The 23,424-nt window shown below is 47.9% G+C and overlaps 1 protein-coding gene across 2 annotated transcripts in view; it reads right to left on the reverse strand.

Annotated features, from left to right (window-relative positions):
* Positions 1-23,424, reverse strand: part of RAB43 (RAB43, member RAS oncogene family) — a 39,105-nt gene extending 15,681 nt beyond the window's left edge. Inside the window, exon 1 of one of the 2 annotated variants that reach the window (XM_054482156.2) lies at positions 22,907-23,424. In XM_054482156.2, coding sequence (XP_054338131.1) covers positions 22,907-23,110 — 204 coding nt within the window. In that variant the 5' untranslated portion in view covers positions 23,111-23,424. The remainder of the gene's footprint in view (positions 1-22,906) is intronic. The other variant, XM_054482159.2, reaches the window with a different exon arrangement.

Genomic DNA, 23,424 nt, shown 5'->3' on the forward strand with positions numbered 1-23,424 from the left:
GTTCCTGGAGTACTCCAAGGCCTCTGCATCAAGGCCTTTGCCCTTGGTGTTCCCTGCCTGAAAAGCTCTCCCAGACGCCCATGTGACTGGCCTCCTCATTCATTCCCATCTAGGCTTTTTTTTTTTTTAAGATGAAGTCTCACTCTGTCACCCAGGCTGGAGTGCAGTGGCACGATCTCTGCTCGCTGCAAACTCCGCCTCCCAGCTTAAAGCGATTCTCCTGCCTCAGCCTCCCAAGTAGCTGGGATTACTGGTGTGTGCCACCACGCCCGGCTAATTCTTTTATTTTTCGTAGAGACAGGGTTTCACCATGTTTGTCAGGCTGGTCTCAAACTCCTGACCTCAGGTGATCTGCCCGCCTTGGCCTCCCAAAGTGCTGGGATTACAGGCACGAGCCACCGCACCTGGCCAAAAGGCTGTTCTTAAAAGAGCAGTCCCACCCTGTCCCAACCCCAATTTATTTTTCTTTAGTGTACGTCACTGCCTGACATGCACACACACACATGCACACACACTTTTTAAAGGTTTACTTTCTCTGCCTCATGAGTTCCACAAGGGCACGGGCTGCATCAGTCTAGTTTTCTGCAATCCGCACAGCACCTAGCACAGTGCCTGGCATGTAGAAGGTGCCCGACAGAAACATAATCTGGAGGAGAGTACTGAGGACCATTTTGCCCCGTGAACCTTTTACACTGCCAGCTGAGTGAGCTGCATATTGTTATGGCTAAGAGTGTTTTTCACTGCCCAGGGCACATAAATGGCCTTAAACTGCTGAAAACATTTGCCAAGTTGAGAGCGGGAACCGCACTTTCTCTATCCCCCACCCCCAAGCTCTCCTCCTGCACACTCACCTGACCAGCCACTAACCTGACCAGCCAACAGGGACTCTAAACTGTGAATGAGCTCCAAGCCCTGTCACCTAGCATATCACCAGCTATTTGAACTTTTCCCAGCAGGCTTGTCTTATAATTGACCTTCGGGGAAGGGTGAAGTCCAGAAACATCTACTGGACCCAGAGGGTATGGGTAAGGCCTAATTAGGAAGGAAAAGGGCTCCCAGCGTGTGTATGCTCAGAAAAGCAGCACTCCCCCTCCTCTCCCACTCAGCAAGGGTTGGCAGCTAAGTTTCATATGGGGTGGGGATTTCAAGGCTGCAAGGGTTTCAGTCCTGGGCTTCAGGCCCTTCTTTCACCTTGGTGACAGAAGGGCTCAGTCCTGCCCATCGCTGCCTCAGTCAGGAAGCACATGTTGGGTGAGGGATAAGGCTTCTTTCCTCTTCTAATCTCCAAACGTAACTCCCAGCTTATACTACGCTCTGAGTCTCCACACTCATGACAAGGCAGTGCTGTTCTCACCATTAGGGATCTTTTCTGGGATAAACTGCATTCATCTTAACCTTTTGGTGCACTCCTACCTATCCTTCAGGACCCCAGTTCAAAAGTGTCTCATTTTCCCTGACACCATAGGCCTGTGGCCCAACCCTGAGCAGAATTAACTCTTCTTTCCTTCATGTTCCCATAGCTCTTTACTCTTGCCCCTACAACAACACACATCACAGAGTGGGTTATCCATCTAAGTCAAATGTCCCACACTATTGGGCTTTGGGGCCAGACAAGGGACATAAAAGGCAGTAAGAAGATAGGACTGGTGGGACCCGCTGGCAATCAGAAAAGGATATGCTATCTAAAACAAGTTCAATAGTAACAAACCAGCCAACCACCCTTCTGCCGGCCAAACAAAACAGGCTTTAGGCCAGGCGTGGTGGCTCACTTTGGGAGGCTGAGGTGGGCAGATTACCTCAGGCCAGCAGTTCAAGACCAGCCTGGCCAACGTGACAAAACCTTGTCTCTACTAAAAATACAAAAATTAGCTGGGCATGGTGGTACATGTCTGTCAGCCTGGTTACTCAGGAGGCTGAAGCACAAGAACTGCTTGAACCTGGGAGATGGAGGCTGCAGTGAGCCGAGATCGTGCCACTGCACTCCAGCCTGGGCAACAGAGTGAAACTCCATCTCAAAAAACAAACAACAACAACAACAACAACAAAACAAAACAAAAAAAACAGGGCCAGGCGCAGTGGCTCATGCCTGTAATCCCAGCACTTTGGGAGGCCAAGGCAGGCAAATCACCTAAGGTCAAGAGTTCGAGACCAGCCTGGCCAACATAGTGAAACGCTGTTCCTACTAAAAAATACAAAAATTAGCCATGCATGATGGTGGATGCCTATAATCCCATCTACTCAGGAGGCTGAGGCAGGAGAATCACTTGAACCTGGGAGGTGGAGGTTGCAGTGAGCCAAGATCATGCCATTGCACTCTAGCCTGGGCAACAACAGTGAAACTCCATCTCAAAAGAAAAAAAAAAAAAGTTAACATTAAAAAACAAACAAAAAGCGGGCTTTGTAGTGGAAATTGACCTCAGGCTACTGCTTGGCTCCTGGTTCCTATGTCCCTCTCTTGCCATCAGGAATGGGTTCCCTGAGGAGAAAGACCCTGTCTTATTCCTCTTGGCACCATCAATACTTGCACAGTGCCTGCACAGAAAAGGGCCTCAACACATCAGCAGTCCGCTGTGAGCAGGTCCCAGTAGTCAGGCCCGTGCAGCAGGGCTGAAAGCTGCTTTCCAGGGATTCCTGGTTCATGTTCCCACTGAGTGAGTTCAGATGTGCTCCAGTGGGAAATCAATCCTGCTTACTAGGTTAAAAGCACCACTGAAGTTCGGCTCTGGGACCTGTGTCCAGCATCTGTCCCTCCCAGTGGAAACAGAGGAAGGTTTTACTTGACAGGACTTTCTCCTGAGTAACGAAGCAGGCGGTGGAAAGTTCCTTCCTTCTTCATATTAGAGAGGGACCTTGGAAAAGTTAGTTCTCAGGACAAACTCTGAAAACTGGTCAGACTGACCCAAATACAAGTTCCTGAGCTATTTTTCATTGTGTCTTGGGATGCGGTGAGTCAAACCAGGAGGTGGAGTTTGTGGGCCACGCGAGCTCCTGACTGCCGCTGTCCCTCCTCCCACCATGCTGTGGTCCTCCAGGGAAAGGTTTGGCCCTGGGCTCGCAAGCAGGCCACAGGCCAGGGAGTGAAGCACTGTGAAGCACCACGGTAAGACAGCAAAACCTCTAGCATATTAACCGGCTAAGGACACAGCCTGCCACCATCTGGCCAGACAGGTGGAGAGAGACCAAAGCAAGGACAAGAAAGGTAAGATCAGGCTGGACCAGCGACACAGGCTGGTGGCAGGCAGAGCAGACTGCAATGCATGCAGTCTGGTGTCGAGGGCACAAATTCTCCTCTGCAGTAGGGGAGTAGAGGACCAGGACAGACTCTCATGCCCAAAATTCCTCCCGCCTCTTAAAAATGAGTGCCCGAAGGCCCAGCATGAGAAATGGCTTTCTTTGTCCCTTGTTACAATGCAGCTCTCCTTGGGAGGCTTGGTGGCGATGCAGAGTGAAGAAAAATCCAGGATGTGCATTCCTGTTCCTATACTCCACCAGCAAGTGATGAGGGATGGCCCTGTCAGCTTCTCGCAGTTCGAGTTTCCTCCCCAGTCACCCAGGAATCACAGTAACCCACGACGTTTTGTAGGCCCGGTGAAAGCAAGGGGCCAGAGGCCCTGAAAGCCAGGAAGGCAGAGTTCTGTGGGCGCCTGGCACTGTCAGTGCTCCCTGTGTGTCAGGCCACTTCATCCCGTGACAACCCTAGAAGGTCGGTCTCATTACTCCTTATGTCTGAGAGGTCACAGGAATGAAGCATCAGCAGAGGTCTGTCTGACTCCGAAGCCTGGTGTCCTTTACCGTGGACACGGCTCCTCCACAAGCACATAGAAACTGCTTCCAAGAAATCTCACTGCCACTGGCACCTCCTGCAGGAATCAAACCCTTTCCTGAACAGCTTGGATGAGAAAAAGGTGCACTGTGGGAAACAACCCTGGCCTCTGGCCAACAAGTCCTGCCTCATCTGCTTGCCAAGTGCCACCTCTTCCAGGTATTCCTCTTCCTCACAGGAAGCTAAGGGCATCCACGACCAGCCTGCTGCCACCCAAACACCTTGCTTGCTTGCAGGCTCCTTTCGGCACCAGGGAAACATTTGGGGTAATGAGGAAACCAAGGCAGTGTGCAGGAGCTCGCAGTGGGCACCACTCAGCTGGGGGGCCCATCAGGAAGGGCTTTCAGCAAACATTGACAGCACCCTCAGAGTCAGGGCTGCAAGCGCCAGTGTCTCTGGTAGACAGCCTCTTGGAGCCCTCACAGCCTCCACAAGAATTCCCGTAAACCCCACACCTCTTTTCCCCAAATTCCTCCGCTGCAAGGGCCCAGGCACAAGGGATTCAGATGTCCTATGGCCCATACTGAACAACCCCAACCCTCAAACCATCCCTCCAGTTCCCTGCTACTTTGGTCATCAACAATGGCTCAGACTGGCCTCACGAGTCCCTCAACCTCACCCTCCAAGCCACTCGGTCGCCTCATCAACTCTCTAGAGCAAACCCTCCTCCCCGGGCTCCCAGGCACAGCTGGCTGTTTCGCTGCCTATGGCCCCCAGGCCCACAGCCTGCCAGTGCCACCAGGCTGGCCCTCATATTTGCCATGCTCTCATCTGCCCCCATTCTCCAGCTGCATGCAGCTTAGACAAACATCACACTCCTCCCTCCCAGGGCCACAGCTCTGCACAGAGGCGGCCATGGCGTTCAAAGCCCTGCCCATCTCACTTCCCTAGGAATCTCTCACGAATCTTCCAGGGCCTCCCTCCCCTTCACACCTCTGTGGCCCTGAGGAGTGTGGATTAAAGCCCCCCACCAAGCTCTGCAGAACTCAGCATGCCTCCCTAGGACAGCCACAGCAGCCACATGGTCCTGCCTTCCGGGAACAGCCCTGACTGTCCATGTTTGGCCGGCTGTCGCCACAATGTGTGGAGGTGAAAGATGAGTACTTGTCAGGCCATGCAGTCCAACTCTTGGTTCAGAAGCCTCAGTTACTACAGCCACAGCATTAATAGCATTGCATGCTAATTACCTGTCTACATGTATTTTCTCCACCAGAGGTGAGTCCCCAAACAGAGACTGCCTCTTACTTACCTTTCTCTCTCTGGTACCTAGAACAGTGCCTGGGAGAGAGCAGGTACCTAAGGAATGAATGAACAAATAAACCATGCACAAGTTGCCATCCTATGTAATTTACATACAGGGTGTCAGATGGGTAATTCTCAGCCAACAACCATAACTAAGCTCGACAGAGTACCACCTTCCAGGTTTCAAGGGTTCTTCCCTTTTAGCCCTATTTCAACTTGTCTGTTGCTCCACATGGAAGGCCGTGGCTCTTAAGCGATCAAGAAACAAGTCCAAAGAACAAAGAGAAATCTTTAGAAATCAACAGAAATGGAGAAAGCTGGTAAACACCACCCTAACCAGGTGATCAAACAGGCCCCATTACTAGTGTGGAACCTGGCACCAGGGGCTGCCTCCTGTGCTGCAGGATGAAGCCCACAACATCCCCTAGGACGCATTCTTGCCAGAATGGTTTAACTTTAGGCTCATCGAGTCCCCACATTTCCAGCTTACAGGAAATACAAGGAATAAAGAAACAAGTGAAAAGACAACATAAGGAAACCATGAGAAAAAACTAGAAGGTGACTCTTACAAAAAAAAAAAAAAAAATCATGGCTTATACTAATCTGTAAATTAATTTAAAAAATCAATGTCATTTGGCCGGGTGCAGTGGCTCACACCTGTAATCCCAGCACTTCGGGAGGCCAAGGCGGGCGGATCACGAGGTCAGGAGATTGAGACCATCCTGGCTAACACGGTGAAACCCCATCTTTACTAAAAATACAAAAAATTAGCCGGGCGTGGTGGCAGGTGCCTGTACTTCCAGCTACTCGGGAGGCTGAGGCAGGAGAATGGCGTGAACCCAGGAGGTGGAGGTTGCAGTGAGCTGAGGTTGCGCCACTACACTCCAGCCTGGGCGACAGAGCAAGACTCTGTCTCAAAAAAAAAAATCAATGTCATTTAAAAAAAAAGGAGGTGTTGCCGGACGCAGTGGCTCACGCCTGTAATCCCAACACTTTGGGAGGCTGAGGCAGGTGGACCACCTGAAGTCAGGAGTTCAAGACCAGCCTGGTCAATATGGTGAAACCCTGTCTCTACTAAAAAAAAAAAAAAAAAAAAAAAACAAAAATTAGCTGGGCATGGTGGCAGGTGACTGTGATCCCAGCTACTCAGGAGGCTGAAGCAGGACAATCGCTTGAACCTGGGAGAAGGAGGTTGCAGTGAGCTGGGACTGCGCCACTGCACTCCAGCCTGGGTGACAAGAGCGAAACTCTGTCTCAAGAAAAAAAAAGGTGTTGCTCTGGACTAAGAGACTGAAGAGGCACAAAACCAAATGCAAAGCGTGGACCCATATTGGACTCCACATGGGGGCAAGGCAGAAACACCACAAAAGACATTTCAGGGGGAGTTGGGGAACTTATTGTGGGGTTTTTTGAGACAGGGTTTCACTCTGTTGCCCAGGTTGGAGTATGGTGGTACAATCACAGCTCACTGCAGCCTCGACCTCCTGGGATCAGGTGATCCTCCTACTTCAGCCTCTTGAGTAGCTGGGACTAAAGACACACACCAGTACACCCAGCTAATTTTTGTATTTGTATTTTTAGTAGAGACAGGTTTCACCATGTTCCCCAGGCTGGTCTCAAACTCCTGGGCTCACACTATCGCCCACTTTGGCCACCCAAAGTGCTGGGATTTATAGGCATGAGCCACTGCACCCAGCCAAGTTGGGGAAACTTAAAAATGGACTAGACAAGAGATGCTATCATGAAAATATTTATTTGCCTAGGTGTGATATGAGTATTGCGCTTATTTTTACAATCCTTATTCTCACTCTGTTGCCCAGGCTGGAGTGCAGTGGCACAATCTCGGCTCACCACAACCTCCACCTCCCAGGTTCAAGTGATTCTCCTACAATCCTACAATCCACACCTGGCCTACAATCCTTATTCTTAAAAGTTGCATGTAGTCAGGTGTGGTGGCTCACGCCTGTAATTCTAGCACTTTGGGAGGCCAAGGTAGGCGGATCACTTGAGGTCAGGAGTTTGAGACCAGCCTGACCAACATGGAGAAACCCTGTCTCTACTAAAAATACAAAATTAGCTAGGCGTGGTGGCGCATGCCTGTAATCCCAGCTACTCGGGAGGCTGAGGCAGGAGAACTGCTTGAACCTGGGAGGCGGAGGTTGCAGTAGCCAAGATCGCGCCATTGTACTCCAGCCTGGGCAACAAGAGCGAAACTCCATCTAAAAAAAAAAAAAGTTGCATGTTAAGGTATTCAGGGGTGAAGTATGATGTCTACAACTTACTTTAAAATTTAAAAAAACGTATATTATGGCCGGGTCTGGTGGCTCACGCCTATAATCCTAATACTTTGGGAGGCCGAGGCGGGTGGGTCACCTGAGGTCAGGAGTTCGAGACCAGCCTGACCAACATGGTGAAACCCCACCTCTACTAAAAATACAAAAATTAGCCAGGTGTGGTGGCGTGTGCCTGTAATCCTAGCTACTCTCGAGAGGCTGTGGCAGGAGAACTGCTTGAACCTGGGAGGTGGAAGTTGCAGTGAGCCAAGATAGCGCCACTGCACTCCAGCCTGGGCGACAGAGCGAGACTCCATCTAAAAAAAAGAAAAAAAAGAGGAAAAGAGACCTGGAAGACAGACCTTGAATTTTAGCTCCTGTCCTATACAACCTCCAGAAAAGAGAATAGAGAGATGACAAGAAGGAGTTAATCAAAGAAATAAAAGAAAATTCTCTAGAGGGCTAGAAACACAGGAATTTTCACATTGGCTATACCTACCAAGTTCAGAGCAGGATGAATGAAAAAAAATCCCACATGTGAACAGGCTGTGGTAAGACTTCAGAACACCAGAAGTAATGTTTTAAAAAGCCTAAATATTTCCAAAAGTAAAATATGAGTTAACAACAAGCAAACAATAATTCAACTACTATCAGACTTCACATCAGCTGCAGCATTAGGCTGATAATGTGTTGGTGGCTCCCAACATATTACTCACGAGCTTGTGGTGATGCTCATAGAAACAAACCTCCTCCCAGGCCGGGCGCGGTGGCTCATGCCTTTAATCTCAGCACTTTGGGAGGCGGAGGCAGGCGGATCACAAGGTCAGGAGACGTAGACCATCCTGGTTAACACGGCAAAACCCCATCTCTACTAAAAATACAAAAAATTAGCTGGGCGTGGTGGCAGGCACCTATAGTTCCAGCTACTTGGGAGGCTGAGGCAGGAGAATGGCGTGAACCCAGGAGGCTGAGCTTGCAGTGAGCCGAGATGGTGCCACTGCACTCCAGCCTGGGTGACAGAGTGTCTCAAAAAAAAAAAAGAAGAAAAAACAAGAAACAAGCCTCCTCCTCAACAAGAGCCTCACGCAGGCCCTTCAGGAGGCATCCAGATGAGGGTACTGTCATCACAGGAGGCCACAGCTCCATGCAGGTGACTGCCCCTGGAGACCTTTCAGTGGGACAGGATGTGGAGGAGGAAAACAGTGATATTGAGCATCCTGACCCTGTGTAGGCCTAGGCTAATGTGTGTGTGTCTTAGTTTTTATTTTTTTGTTTTTTTTTCTTAGTTTTTAATAAAAAAGTAAAATGAATAAAACATTTTTTAAATAGAAAAAAACTTATAGAATAGAATGTAAAAAGACATTTTTATAAGGCTGTACAATGTGTTTGTGTTTTAATCTAAGTGTTATTACAAAAGAGTCAAAAGTTAAAAACATTGCTGGCTGTGAAAAAAAATTAAAAAACAGTTTAACAAAAGCTTGTCCAACCCATGGCCCACAGGCCACATGTGGCCCAGGACAGTTGTGAATGCAGCAAAACACAAATTCATAAACTTTCTTAAAACATTGTGAGATTTTTTTGTTTTAAGCTCATCAGCTATCGTTAGTGTATTTTGTGTGGCCCAAGACAATTCTTCCAATGTAGCCCAGGGAAGCCAAAAGATTGGACATCCCTGGTTTAACAGTTTATAAAGAAAAAAGGGGCCAGGCGCAGTGGCTCACGCCTGTAATCTCAGCACTTCGGGAGGCTGAGGCAGGCGGATCACGAGGTCAGGAGATCGAGACCATCCTGACTAACACGGTGAAACCCCGTCTCTACTAAAAATACAAAAAATTAGCCGGGTGTGGTGGCGGGTGCGGTGGCGGGTGCCTGTAGTCCCAGTTACTCAGGAGGCTGAGGCAGGAGAATGGCATGAACCCGGGAGGTGGAGCTTGCAGTGAGCCGAGATTGCGCCACTGCACTCCAGCCTGGGCGACAGAGCAAGACTCGTCTCAAAAAAAAAAAAAAAAAAAAAGAAAAAAGAAAAAAGAAAAAAGGACCAGGCTCAGGGGTTCACACTTGTAATCCCAGCACTTTGGGAGGCTGAGGCAGGCAGATTGCCTGAGGTCAGGAGTTCAAGACCAGCCTGGCCAATATGGTGAAACCCCATCTGTACTAAAAATACAAAAATTGGCTGAGAGTGGTGGCGAGTGCCTATAATCCCAGCTACTTGGGAGGCTGAGGCAGGAGAATTCTTTGAACCCAGGAGGCGGAGGTTGCGGTGAGCTGAGATTGCACCATTGCACTCCAGCCTGGGAAACAAGAGTGGGACTGCATCTCAAAAATAAAAATAATAAAAAGAAAGAAAAGGAAAAAAGTTTATAAAGCAAAAAAAAAGCTACAGTAAGCTAAGGTTAATTTATTATCGAAGAAAGAAAACTTTTAAGTAAACTTGGTGTAGCCTAAGTGCCCAGTGTGTATGAAGTCTATGGTAGAGCACATTAATGCCCTAGGCCTTCACAGTCACTCACCTTCACTCATTCACTCACACAGAGCAAATTCCAGTCCTGCATGCTCCATTCATGGTTAAGGCCCTATACAAATATTCCGATTTTTATCTTTTATACTGTCTTTTTACTGCCTCTTTTCTAGGTTTAGCTATGTTTACTTTAGATCCACAAACACTTGCTATGGCATTATAACTGTCTATGGTATTCAGTACAGGTTTGTAGCTTAGGAACAATAGGCCATACCATATAGCCTAGGTGTGTAGGAGGCTCTGCCATCTAAGGTGTGTAAGGACACTCAACAATGGGCACATGATGGACTCGCCTAATGACACACTTCTCAGAACATATCCCTGTCTTTAAGCAACACACAACTGTAGTTCAGTATCTTAAGTTCTCAGGAACATTATTTTGTACTTAGATTTCTGTATCTAGCCAAGCTAACATTTAAGTGAAGGAAAAATAATTTTGGTTATGTGATTACTGAAAGTTTATCAACTACAGACTTTTTCTATAAGAATCATTTGAGAGGCTGGTGCGGTGGCTCACGCCTGTAATCCCAGCACTTTGGGAGGCTGAGGCGGGTGGATCATAAGGTCAGGAGATCGAGACCATCCTGGCTAACATGGTGAAACCCTGTCTCTAATAAAAATACAAAATAAATTAGCCGGGTGTGGTGGCAGGCGCCTGTAGTCCCAGCTACTCAGGAGGCTGAGTGAGGCAGGAGAATGGTGTGAACCCAGGAGGTGGAGCTTGCAGTGAGCCGAGATCATGCCACTGCACTCCAGCCTGGGTGACAGAGCAAGATTCCATCTCAACAAAAAAAAAAAAAAAAAAAAAAAAAGAATCATTTGAGAAAAAATTCAGACAAAACTAAAATGAATCAAAGAAATAAAGAACAGTACATTTAAAAATAACAAAACTTAGGCTGGGCAGGGTGGCTCACGCCTGTAATCCTAGCACTTTGGAAGGCTGAGGCAGGTGGATCACGAGGTCAGGAGTTCAAGACCATCCTGGCCAACACAGTGAAACCCCGTCTCTACTAAAAATACAAAAAAAAATTAGCCAGGCATGGTGGTGGGCGCCTGTAATCCCAGCTCCCTGGGAGGCTGAGGCAAGGAAAAGTGCTTGAACCTGGGAGGTGGAGGTTGCAGTGAGCCGAGATCACACCACTGCATTCCAGTCCAGGCGACAGTGAGAGACTCCATCTAAAATAATAATAATAATAATAATAATATTAAAAGTTAGAATTAAGTCTAAGTAACTGTTGGTACATAATGTAAAAAAAATTTTGGAATGGGCAATGAGGAGAAAGTAAAAGTGTGCTTGGTTTTGTCTTTTTTGTGTGTGTGTGTGAGACAGGCTCTCACTCTGTCACTTAGGCTGGAGTGCAGTGGTGCGATCCTGGCTCACTGCAGCCTCGACCTCCTGGGCTCAAGTGATCCTCCCACCTCAGTCTCCTGAGTAGCTGGGACTACAGACACACAACACCATACCTGGCTAATTTTTTTATTTTTTGCAGAGACAGGGTCTCCCCTATGTTGCCCAGGCTAACCTCAAATTCCTGGGCTGTAGCAATCCGCCGGCTTCTGCCTCCCAAAGTGTTGGGATTATGGTGGTTCTTGTCTTCTTTAGGTGAAAAAAACAGATTCTGGTAGATAAATTTAAACATGAATTTAAAACTTAATAAAATCAATAGAAACAGCACTATATTTCCAACTTACTAGAAGCCAACGTGGAAGAGAACTGATCAATTCAACAAAAGCAAGCCAAGAGGTAGCTGGATAAATGGGGAAAGAGTGTGCTTCCTTCTTGCCTGCCTTTATTCATTCAACAACCAAAAGGTAAAGTACACTGTGCCAAGTGCTTTGATACCTAAGACAAAGTCCATGCCCAGCAGCGCTGAGTGCCTGAGGGTGGAAGGAAGCAAACAGTAACAAACAAGTGAAGTATGACTTGGGGCAATGCAAAGTACTAGGACAAAAAAACAAAACAAGGCAAGTAAGGGCATAATGTTGAAAACATTCTGCGGCTGGGCGCGGTGGCTCACGCCTGTAATCCCAGCACTATGGGAGGCTGAGGCGGGCGGATCACGAGGTCAGGAGATCAAGACGATCCTGACTAACACGGTGAAACCCCGTCTCTACTAAAAATACAAAAAATTAGCCGGGCGTGGTGGTGGGCGCCTGTAGTCCCAGTTACTTGGGAGACTGAGCCAGGAGAATGACGTGAACCCGGGAGGCGGAGCTTACAGTGAGCCAAGATGGCGCCACTGCACTCCAGCCTGGGCAACAGAGCGAAGACTCTGTCTCAAAAAAAAAAAAAAAAGAAAGAAAAAAGAAAACATTCTGCACAGTCCCACTTATGTATATAATGTCTAGAATAGGCATACCTACAGTGAGAGAAAGTAGCTGAGTGATTGCCAGGGGTTGGTGGGGATTGAGAAGTGAGAGTGGCTGCTTATGGTGATGAGGTTTCTTTTGCAGTGATGAAAATATCCTAAAATCAACTGTGGTGATGACTGCACAACTCTGTGAGTATATTAAAAAAAAAACAAAAAACAAAAAAAAAAACCACTGAATCGCTCACTTTAAGTGGGGGAATTTTTATCATATGTGGATTATATCTCCATAAAGATTTTTTTTTTTTTTTTTAAGGAACTTGGGAGAGTGCTACTTTAGACAGGATAATTCAGGGAAAGCAAAATATCAATCTGTCGACGTATGCACTTGTACCACAAATGCACAGCAAACTGGCCCCAAGCCTATCTGGACACACCTCACCTTCCACCCATCACCATGCGCCTTCCCAAGGGTAGGGGACTCCCCGAATTCCTAGGAGGTCTCCTTTTTTCACTTCACATGCATTTCTCCCTCCATGTGTTCTGTTAAAATGTGGAGGGTGCCCTCCAGCCCTTTCCTGAACTCTTCTAGTAGAGCTTCTAGTAGAGCTTCAAGAGTCCATGGCTGGGCGCAGTGGCTCACGCCTGTAATCCCAACACTTTGGGAGGCCAAGGTGGGCAGATCACTTAAGGTCAGGAGTTTGAGACCAGCCTGGCCAACATGGTGAAACCTCATCTCTACTAAAAATATAAAAATTAGCCAGGCGTAGTGGTGTGCACCTGTGGTCCCAGCTCCTCAGGAGGCTGAGGCAGAAGAATCGCTTGAACCTGGGAGGCTGAAGTTGCAATGAGCTGAGATGGCACCACTGCACTCCACCTAGGTGATAGAGACTCTGTCTCAAAAAAAAAAAAAAAAAAAAAGAGACCTGTGCTGCCAGCCGTGGGATCCAGTGGCACCCTCCCATCAGATGTTGATCCTACTCCTCACTCTCCCACTCATGCAGCTAACACATGTTGAGGGCTTATTCTGGGGAAGAAACCCAAAGAAAACTGTAGGGTCAGAGTTTACACTGAAGTATTGGCCTTGAGATTTCAATAATAAAATTGATTTTTTTCTAAGAGATTTTTCTACATATTTCATAGAATTTTCATGTATTTCATAAAATTGATTCTGTTCTATATAAACATGAGTCCTATTCTTATTGGGAGTATTGAAAAAATATATAAACATGACAGATATTAACAATTGCTAACTAGCAAACTGAAGTTTACTCTGACACTAAGATCCATTTTTTTGGTCACGAAATCACCCACTATTTATGGACCTACACACAGTTAAAAGCCAAGAATAAGGCCAGGCACGACAGCTCACACCTGTAATCCTAGCACTCCTGGGAGGCTGAGGCAGGTGGATTTCTTGAGTCCAGGAGTTCAAGATCAGCCTGGGCAACAATGTGAAACCCCATCCATCTCTACTAAAAACACAAAAAATTAGCCGGGCGTGGTGGCGCATGCCCTGTAGTTCCAGCTACTCAGGAGGCTGAGGTGGGAGAATCACCTGAGCCCAAGAGGCAGAGGTTGCAGTGAGCTGAGATCATGCCACTGCACTCCATTCTGGGCAACCAGAGTGAGACCCTGAGACCCTGTTCAAAAAAAAAAAAAAAAAGCCAAGAATAAAAAAACCCCAAAATCAAAGTTTTTAATTGGAAATGGTAAACAGAATTTTTTAATTTTAAAAATATCCAATTTTTATACTCCATGGCCATAAAAATGGTGGGCATGGAGGTTATCTGGCTTGAAATGACAAGGGCCTTTTTTTCAAAGAATAACAGAGCCTAGAGAGGCTTCTGAGATCACCCAGTCTCACTTCATCACGCAACAGTGAGGAAACTGATGCAAGGAGGGGAAATGACTCCCAGCCCTCATGCTGTTAGCTGAACACCAGGCTTTTAGGTCTCTCAAATCAAAATGCACCTTGTCCCCTTTAAGAGACGTCACCTCAGAAGTCAGTACACTTACTCCAACAGCTGCCACTGCCTAGCACATACAGGAATTGCCTAACATGAACCAGAATTATTTTATAGCCAGACCTCATTTTGGGCAGAAGAACTGCTAACATTATGGTAGGCAGGCTGGTTTTTGTTGCTTTTTTTTTTTTTTTTTTTTTTTTTTTTTTTTTTTGAGACAGGGTCTCACTCTGTCACCCAGGCTGGAGTGCAGTTGTATGGTCATAGTTACGTGCAGACTTGATCTCCGGGACTTAAGCAATCCTCCCGCCTCAGCCTCCTCAGTAGCTGGGACTACAGACATGCATCACCACACCTGGCTAATTATTAATTTTTTTGTAGAGATGAGGTCTCCCTATGTTGTCCAGGCTTCTTTTGACTGTTTTTATTCATCAAACCCACCCCTGGAATACCCACCAAAGCAGGTGCGGGTTCTAGAGAAGTTTCTGAACACAGCATCACAGCAGATGAAACCTTTGGGAAATGCATATACAATTACTCAAAGAGATGACTCTGAAAGGGATAGCACTCATATACACGTTTGAGTTTTAGGTTATTTTTATTATTATTATTATTTTTTTTTTTTTTCCCGAGATGGAGTCTTGCTCTGTCACCCAGGCTGGAGTGCAGTGGCACGATCTTGGCTCACTGCAACCTCTGCCTCCTGGGTTCGAGTGGTTCTCCTGCCTCAGCCTCCCGAGTAGCTGGGATTACAGGCATGCGCCACCATGCCCATCTAATTTTTGTATTCTTAGTAGAGATGGGGTTTCACCATGTTGGCCAGGCTGGTCTTGAACTCTTGACCACATGATCGGCCTGCCTCGGCCTCCCAAAGTGCTGGGATTACAGGCATGAGCCACTACACTCGGCCCTAGGTTATTTTTGAACACCAGTCACATTACTCTCTAGCCACACTCTGTTTTTGGGATTTCAGAGTGGTCATTCACGAGCACAGGTGAAAACCTCTAACAAGTAATGCTCACACACTGCTTCTGGGATTCAGTTTGCCTTCTTCCAATCCAGAAAAGGGAGATTTGCAAGGCAAACTGGTGCAAGTAGAGGAGAGCTGATTTTAATGGTATCTGGATAGGAAACATTAATGGCAAATGGTCCTTATTCATGAACCCAAAGCAGGTTAGAAAAATCCGATATGTGGCCAGGCGCAGTGGCTCACACCTGTAATCCCAGCATTTTAGGAGGCTGAGGCAGGCGGATCACAAGGTCAAGGGATCGAGACCATCCTGGCTAACATGGTGACACCCCGTCTCTACTAAAAATACAAAAATTAGCTAGGTGTGGTGGTGTGTGCCTGTAGTCCCAGCTACTTGGGAGGCTGAGGCAGGAGAACTGCTTGAACCAGGGAGGTGGAGGTTGCAGTGAGCCAGGATCGTGCCTCACACCACTGCACTCCAGCCTGGTGACAGAGCGAGACTCTGTCTCGAAAGAAAAAAAAAGAAAGATCCGGTATATAACAGCATTTGGTTAGCTTCTGCTGCCACATCAACAATAAAACAGCATTTCGCAGGCCAGTCTAGAAAGTGGGATTTTTCTGTCATTCACACTGGCCATTCCGAACACTACCCCCAGTTCATCTGAATTAATAAACATTTATTTAACAACTACTAGGCATTAGAATGTTGACATGATACTGCTTATCAATGTGTAAAATGCAAGCAATACAGATGGCCTAGATTTTAAATCAGTCCCAACTTTTTTCATTTGTGGGTTTGTGTGTGTTTGCGGTAGTAGGAGAGGGCACAAGACAGCAATGAGGAGAAAAGTACCAGACTAGGAGCTGAAAAGCTTGGCTCTGGTTCAGACTTTGCCACAAATGGGCCTTCATTTCCTCTTCTGTAAGATGGGGATAGTCTCCCGCAGGGTGGCTATGAGGATCAAATGCAACAACTCATGAGAAAAGCGATGGAAACTTATAAAGTGCATGCACATTTGAGGGAGAGTTGCTCCTCTTATTACTGAACTCTGAGGATTCCTCATACCCAAAGCACCCAGGAAAACCACCTAGCATGAGGCCTCAGCAAAGGCCAATCACAGCCCCAGCACTACACAAAGGCCAGTGCAAGGTAAAGAAACCTACAAGGGCTAAACAACGAACGAAAGGAAAGCAGACGTGGATATCCTGAGTCACAGCATGGAGACAAAAGGTGGTAAAGGCCTTGTGTGCCTCTACTTCCCGCAATCCCTGATCAGTTTGGGGTCACTGTATAGCTCTATTTCCAGTACAAGCAGAGCCACAGGGGCCAGTCTCTTGCCTTTATAGCAACCCCACATGGGCCAGTAAAACAGGTATTATTGTCTTCACTTTACTGATAGGACAACAGGTCAATGAAGTGACTTGTTTACGGTCAGCTGGGCAACTAGGCCAAGAAACCAAGCTTCCTGACCCCCACCCCCCACAATCTACTCTCTCTCATCAGGTGGTTACACACCAACATCAGTTCCCATCTGTGGATGATCCACTATGGGCCAGGTCCTTAAGGGTAGGGGTTTTGCAGGTAAGACATATTTGAAGAGGTAAAGTCACATGCCTAAGGTACAGTATCCCCCACTTATCCATGGTTTCACTTTCCAAGGTTTCAGCTACCTGCCATCAACTTTGCTCTAAATATATTAAGTAGGGCCAGGCGTGGTGGTTCATGCCTGTAATCCCAGCACTTTGGGAGGCCGAGGCAGGTAGATCACCTGAGGTCAGGAGTTCGAGACCAGCCTGGCCAACATGGTGAAACATTGTCTCTACTAAAAAAAAAACAAAAAACAAAATACAAAATCAGCCAGGCATAGCGGTGCATGCCTGTAATCCCAGCTACTAAGGAGGCTGAGGCAGGAGAATCACTTGAGCCCAGAAGGCGGAGGTTGCAGTGAGCCGAGGTCATGCCATTGCACTCCAGCCTGGGCAACAAAAGTGAAACCCCGTCTCAAAAAATAAAATAAAAAATAAAAATATTAAGTAGGCCATTTTAATATAAAAATATTAAGTGGCTCACACCGTAATCACAGCACTTTGGGAGACCCAGGTGGGTGGATCACTTGAGGTCAGGAGTTTGAGACCAGCCTGGCCAACATGGTGAAAACCCATCTCTACCAAAAAATACAAAAATTAGCTGGGTGTGGTAGCGGGCACCTGTAATCCCAGCTACTTGGGAGGCTGAGGCAGGAGAATCGCTTGAACCTGGGAGGTGGAGGTTCCAGTGAGCCGAGATCACACCACTCCACTCCCGCCTGGACGACACAGCGAGATTCTGTCTCAAAAAAAACAAATAAAAATATTAAATGGTAGATTCTAGAAATAATGCATAAGTTTCTATTGCACATCATTCTGAGTAGCATGATGAAATCTCACGCCATCCTGCTCCGTCCCACCTGGGATGTGAATCATCCCTTTGTCCAGCATGTACTGTATCACAGTGCTTGTGTTCAAAGAATACTTACTTTACTTAATAATGGTCCCAAACCGCAGGAATAGTGATGCCGGCATATTGTCATAACTGTTCTATTTTGTTATTAATTATTGTTGTTAATCTCGTACTGTGCCTAATTCATAAATTAAACTTTATCATGGGGATGTATGTATAAGACAAAACATAGTCTATATAGCGTTCAGTACCATCTGAGGTTTCAGGCACCCACTGGGGGTCTTGGAACATATCCATTGAGGATAAGATTTAACTTGGTGCTGTGCAATTCCAAAGCTGGCCCTCTTTCCACTCACCTCTCCACCAGACATGCTGTCTCAGGATTCTAAGAAACCTCGAGAGGCAAGGTTTATTTTGCAATTAGGATGGCTGTCCCTGGTATCAAGAACAGATTTCTTCAGAAAATCAGCATGACCTAGAACTTCTTTCTTATCTAACAGTCCTTTTGCTATTTCTAATGAAAACTGAAAAAGTCAAACAAACTTTATCCAAATAGCAAAAGAACAGATGAGCAGAACTAGACTCTTGATTGGAAGCACTGTGAATGCAAACTTTAACCAAAAACCATTTCCTCTTATCCCGCCCTGCCCCCTGTTTTTGAAGTGCCAGGAGCAGCTACAAAAACAAATTTGACTCCTAGGGCAAGGGGAAGCTTGAGAGTCAAGGCCAAAGGTCCTGAAATCTGGAGGTCCAGGCCCAAGGGCACAGACTTTACCTCTATGAAGGAGAGATCTGGCAGCATCCCTAGCGAGCAGACAGTGAGCCTGAGAGAGAGCTGAATAGAGGGGTACAGTTCCACAAGGCTGACCTCTGTGCTGGACTTGAGGCCGGTGTGCCTAGTGATCTGCAAAAACGAGTTTACATAACAGGCCTTTGTGTTGTCCCAGATAAGAGTGAGTAGAGGAGCTTCAGAATGTTTTAAGGATTTAGAGCCAGCTGAGATTTCCTGAGGACACTGAGGTGGGGAGGAGGGAGGGGTGAGGGAGGCACAAATTCAGACCTAATCTGTCTCATCTAGGGAGGAAAACAGTAACTGCAGCAATAATAAAATATATATTTATTTATATTTATAAATCCTTGTTTTTAAATAAGAAATGAGTAACACTGATGGCTTCTTCTTAGAGGACACTGGGTGGCTTACGGGACAAACACGGAAAGGAGACTTTTCATTATATACCCTTTGAAGTTTTTAAAATTTTGAAATTTGAACCATGTGAATGGTTTATCTATTCAAAAGTAAGTCATGGAAACTTTAAACTATTTTAAGCATGTTCAAAGTTTTCTGACAACCCTAAGAAAGAGGCAGAGCAAAGACCATTAGTCCCATTTCACAGATGAGGAAGCCTGAGGCTCCAAGCAGAAAAAAAATGAATTGCCCAAGACTGTGGCAGGGTTGAAGCAAGACTCAGAACTTCAGACTCCTAGTCCAGTGCTCTCTGTCAGAGACTCCACAGTATACAAGATAAGCAGCACTCAGATTCACTTTATAAGTCCAGTTCTCATAGCTACAGCCAAATGCATCCACAAGAACACTGGAAATGATCACCATATACAAAGCCTTACTGACTCATACAGCAGTGTCTCTGAGCTGTTTGGGTATATCTACACGTTTTGGTTAATAATCGATAAACACCCTAAAACTCTTTAACTGTCAACCCCAATCTTTCTAAAATGCCCCATTCCACATTCTTCTCTCAGTGAATGCAATGGCCACAACTGCATTTTTATTAGATCCATTCACTTTCAGAATCTCACGGTCACCTTTATGAACTCAGAGCAAATCAGCAGGGTGGTCAAGTAAAAATGAAGACTGGGCTTAGGAGCCAGCCAAACCCTTGGTTTTGCCACAGAGTTTTAAGTGACCCTGGCCTCAGCTTTCTCTCTATAAAGGAACCAATTAACAGGCACATATTGGACACCATGTGTTTGACACTGGCCCACTGATCCCTGTGTCTTCAAGGAGCTTACCTTCTATAGGAGGAGACAGAAAAAAACAGTTAATTTGAAGCTGTGGTAAGTGTTATGACCAGATACAACAGAGTTACAGAATAGAGGACCTGGGAGATCAGGCAAGGCCTCTCTGAAGATGTGGCGTTTGCGTTGCGACCTGAATGATGAAGTAGCAGTTACGTGGGGATCTAGAGGCAGAGTATGATGGGCAGGGGAAGAGATGCAAAGGTCCTGAGGCAGGGGTAAGCCTGCCATGTTGAAGGGCTAGTGAAGCTGGAGAGCAGGCAGTGAAGGGTAGAGATGGGCCTCTGTCTGCCTCAACAACTTTGTCTCCTTCCAGAGGTCCATCTCTTTGGGGAAGGTGTTTGGAGGTTATTCTGGTTGTAATGGGAAGTGGCTACAGAAATAAAGTAATTTGATTAAATCTGTGATTCTCAAATGTTTCATTTTTTTTAGCAGGAGAATTATTTAGTCAAATAACAAGAATTTCAACATAAAACTAGATAAAGGTATTGCTCTGACTGGTTGGGAAGCTAGTTAAAGCCCTTCTGACCCTCTCTCTGCCCTCTTGGCCTTTCTCCTTACCTTTCGGTACCTCCAAGCTCACAGGAGCTAGAAAACCACCAGGTGATCCATCTCTAAGCTTCCTCAAGCTCTAATAAAACCCAGCATCATTGTAAAGAATCACAGGGAAAGCTTTAGGATATAAGACTGGATGCTTGCTGGACAAGCATCTTGGGCTTCCCAAGACAGGCCCGGAGAAGGTTTATTTTATTTTATTTTAAATAGATACCACGTCTCACTATGCTGGCCAGGCTCATCTTGAACTCTTGACATCAAGCAATCTTCCTGCCTCGGCCTCCCAAAGTGCTGGGATTACAGGCATGAGCCACTGCACCCGGCCCCTGGGAAGGTTTTACACTGAATCCCTGATGTGCACTTGCTTTCCACAGAAAAAACAACAATAAGCTCTGGTTTATCAAGGCTTTCAGTTAAAATCACACTGCTGAAACTACAGAGACAAAAAACAGATCAGGGGTTGCCAGAGGATGGGGTGAAAGGAACTGACTACAGAAGAACAAAAGAACTTTCTGGGTTGGTGGGAAAATTCTCCATCTTGATAGTGATGTGGCTGCTTGTCTGTGTAAGTTTGTCAAGTTCATAGACCTGTACACCTCAAGTGGTGAAGGTTTACCGTGTGTAAATTAGACCTCAAAAAACTTGACTTAAAATCACATTGCCAAAAGACTACTCAGAGGCACTTTATAGACGGAGGAGGGAAAATGGCTTGCTCCTGTGGCGGCAGCGGACTCCAGGAAGCCCGGCTCCAAGGACAGTGTTCCCTCAAGTTCACGGCTGCCCAGCTTTAATTTGGAGCCTCTGCAGTGAGTTAGACTTCAGGTTTTCCTGCCGGCAAAATGAGGTGGTAAACAATTGCCCAGAGGCTTTCCCACAACAGACAATGGGATTCTGAAAAGCTGTCCACTGTGGGGGAGAAATCTGCTTTGGAGTCAGAAAAACTGGGAAAAATATTCCCACCTCTATCACTTCCTAGCTGTGTGCCCAGGCTCCATCCTGTGTGAGCGGGGGTAAGAATTCCCTCCAGTCAGCAGAGAATGCACCTGTAACCCAACTGATTCCCAGCAGCCTCTCAAGAAGGGCAGCGGCTATAACTTGGAGAGGTGTTTACCACAGCTACACAGCTCTTCTACTCCCTGGGCCCCGGGCTGCTTCCTAGGACGGACAATCTGGAGGCAACCATAAGGAAAGAACGAACTGCCTGGCCCTGCATTGCATAACCCGTGCGCAGTAAACCCGGAGCTCTGCTGGGACACAGTCTGTTATCTCGACAGGTAAACAGGAACCCTGCCCCCTCCCTGACCACCGTCAGCACCGGGCCACCACAGACACTCCAGATGCAGACCGATAGCTCGTGAGGAGAACACCACTGCTCTTTAGCCTGTATTTTCACACTCCCCTTTCCCTGCAGCTGCTGGCATCATCACTGGGCACACACTCATTAACGGACACTCCACCCACTCCAGCCCTTCCCTGGCTACCTGCTCCAAAAGGGTGGTCCCGAGTGACTCAAAGCTGCCTTCTGCGCCTTGCTCTTTTCCATCCACGGAGACCAAAACACAGACCCCAGAAGACGATTAAAAAATAATAATAATAAAACCCCTCAGGCAGGAGTTTCTGCTTCCCCGTCATATCTACTGAGAGGCACTGTGGACACATAAAGACTGTTGATTTACTTTTTTCTCCACCTTGGGGCAGGAGAGAGGCAACACCCAGAAATTATCCCAATTTTATAGAAACAAAGACAAAGAGCTACATATCCTAGCCAAAGGCAACAAGGAGCAGGCCTAGAGCCACCCGGAGAGGCAGAGCCCAGCAGCAGCAAGGCTCCAGTGACTCCCAACTCCCTGGCAGAGATCGTCCCAGCCCTGTGCCCTGAGAGGTGTCCTGAAGATCATGGGGGCTCGAAACCATGAAAGCAAGCAAAGATTTCTGTACAGTGCGGTTCAGAAAAGTTACTGAGTGCCTTCAGCCCAGGGTCTCCTAGTTGATTAGGGAGTACTAACACCTAGGTTAAGAAACTCTGATTTCATTCATCACAAATATTTATCAAACCACTGCCAGGACACCGTGGCAACCACATCCTGCTGTTTTTATTCGGAGCCATTGCCAAAGCTTGGTTCTCTCCCCCACCTTCCGGTATCTGTGAAGTTTTCAGTTTCTATCAAACTCCAGCTGGGGGAGGGAACCGGGGCTGGCCCTAGTCGAGTAAAGTTCCACCACCAGGTCCACAAAGAGACTGCAGGGAGGCGTGGCCAGGCCGGAAATTCTGACAAAAAGTTTTGGCCCTCCGGTCCTAGAAGCAACTACTTCCTGATCGCTCCTAGTCCTGGGGTGGGGATGCAGTTCTCTGGCTGAGTGCCCCGCCGGTAGGCTGAGCTGGGGGCTGCCACCGCGGTGGATGGAGGTGGGGGGTCTGATCTCCGTACTCCGAGGCGCTCCGCTAGTATCTGGAACAGGGGAGTCTAACCCCCTGCCTTCCAATGGCTAAAGTTATTTTGGAGCATAGTCCCCCCCAGGGTGTAAGCTCCGGAGGGCAGGGCCGCCTCCTCCACACTCCCTCGCCCCTCCCCGCAACCCGTGGCCGGCGCTTTGAGGACTTGAACCCGGCCCAGACCCCGGGGTCCAGGCCTGCTCCGACCCAAGGAAGGAAAAAGGGGAAGCCAAAGGAAACTTCAGACGGATGCGGGGTGCGCTCGCCGCGGCCAGGGGCTCCGCTGCCCCCGCCCCACCCTCCGAGGGAGCGCCTTCCAGGGGCCCTGGCCGGCCTCCCACCTTGACCCGCTTGCCCTGGATCTCCAGCGTCTTCATGGTGAAGTCGACGCCGATGGTGCTTCCCTGGCGCTCCGAGAAGGCGCCGGTCTTGAAGCGCTGCACCACGCACGTCTTGCCCACGCTTGCGTCGCCCACCAGCACCAGCTTGAAGAGGAAATCGTACTGCTCGTCCGGGTCCCCCGGGCCTGGGCCCGGCCCTGCCATGGCCTAGAGGAAGCCGAAGGGCCGACGCTCTGGACGCTGGGACCGGCCTGAGCTCACGCAAGCCGCGGGCCGAGCTCCGCCCGCTCCAGCCCACGGGCCGCCTGGCTACGTGGAGCCGCCGCAACACCTGAACCCCCAGCACTGCCGACCGCCTGCCTCGGCCTCGGCCCCGCCCCACCCCGGCTGGGTCCCGCCCCGGCCCGGCTCGGCCCCGCCCGAACCCGGAGCCCCGCGGGTTCGGCTCCGCCCCGGACCCGCCAAGCCGGGCCCTCCGCAAAGCTCCGGCCGGCCCTCAGCTCCGTGCCAGGCCAGTC

This window comes from Pongo pygmaeus, chromosome 2 (genome assembly GCF_028885625.2).
Source record: "Pongo pygmaeus isolate AG05252 chromosome 2, NHGRI_mPonPyg2-v2.0_pri, whole genome shotgun sequence".
Lineage (NCBI taxonomy): Eukaryota > Metazoa > Chordata > Mammalia > Primates > Hominidae > Pongo > Pongo pygmaeus.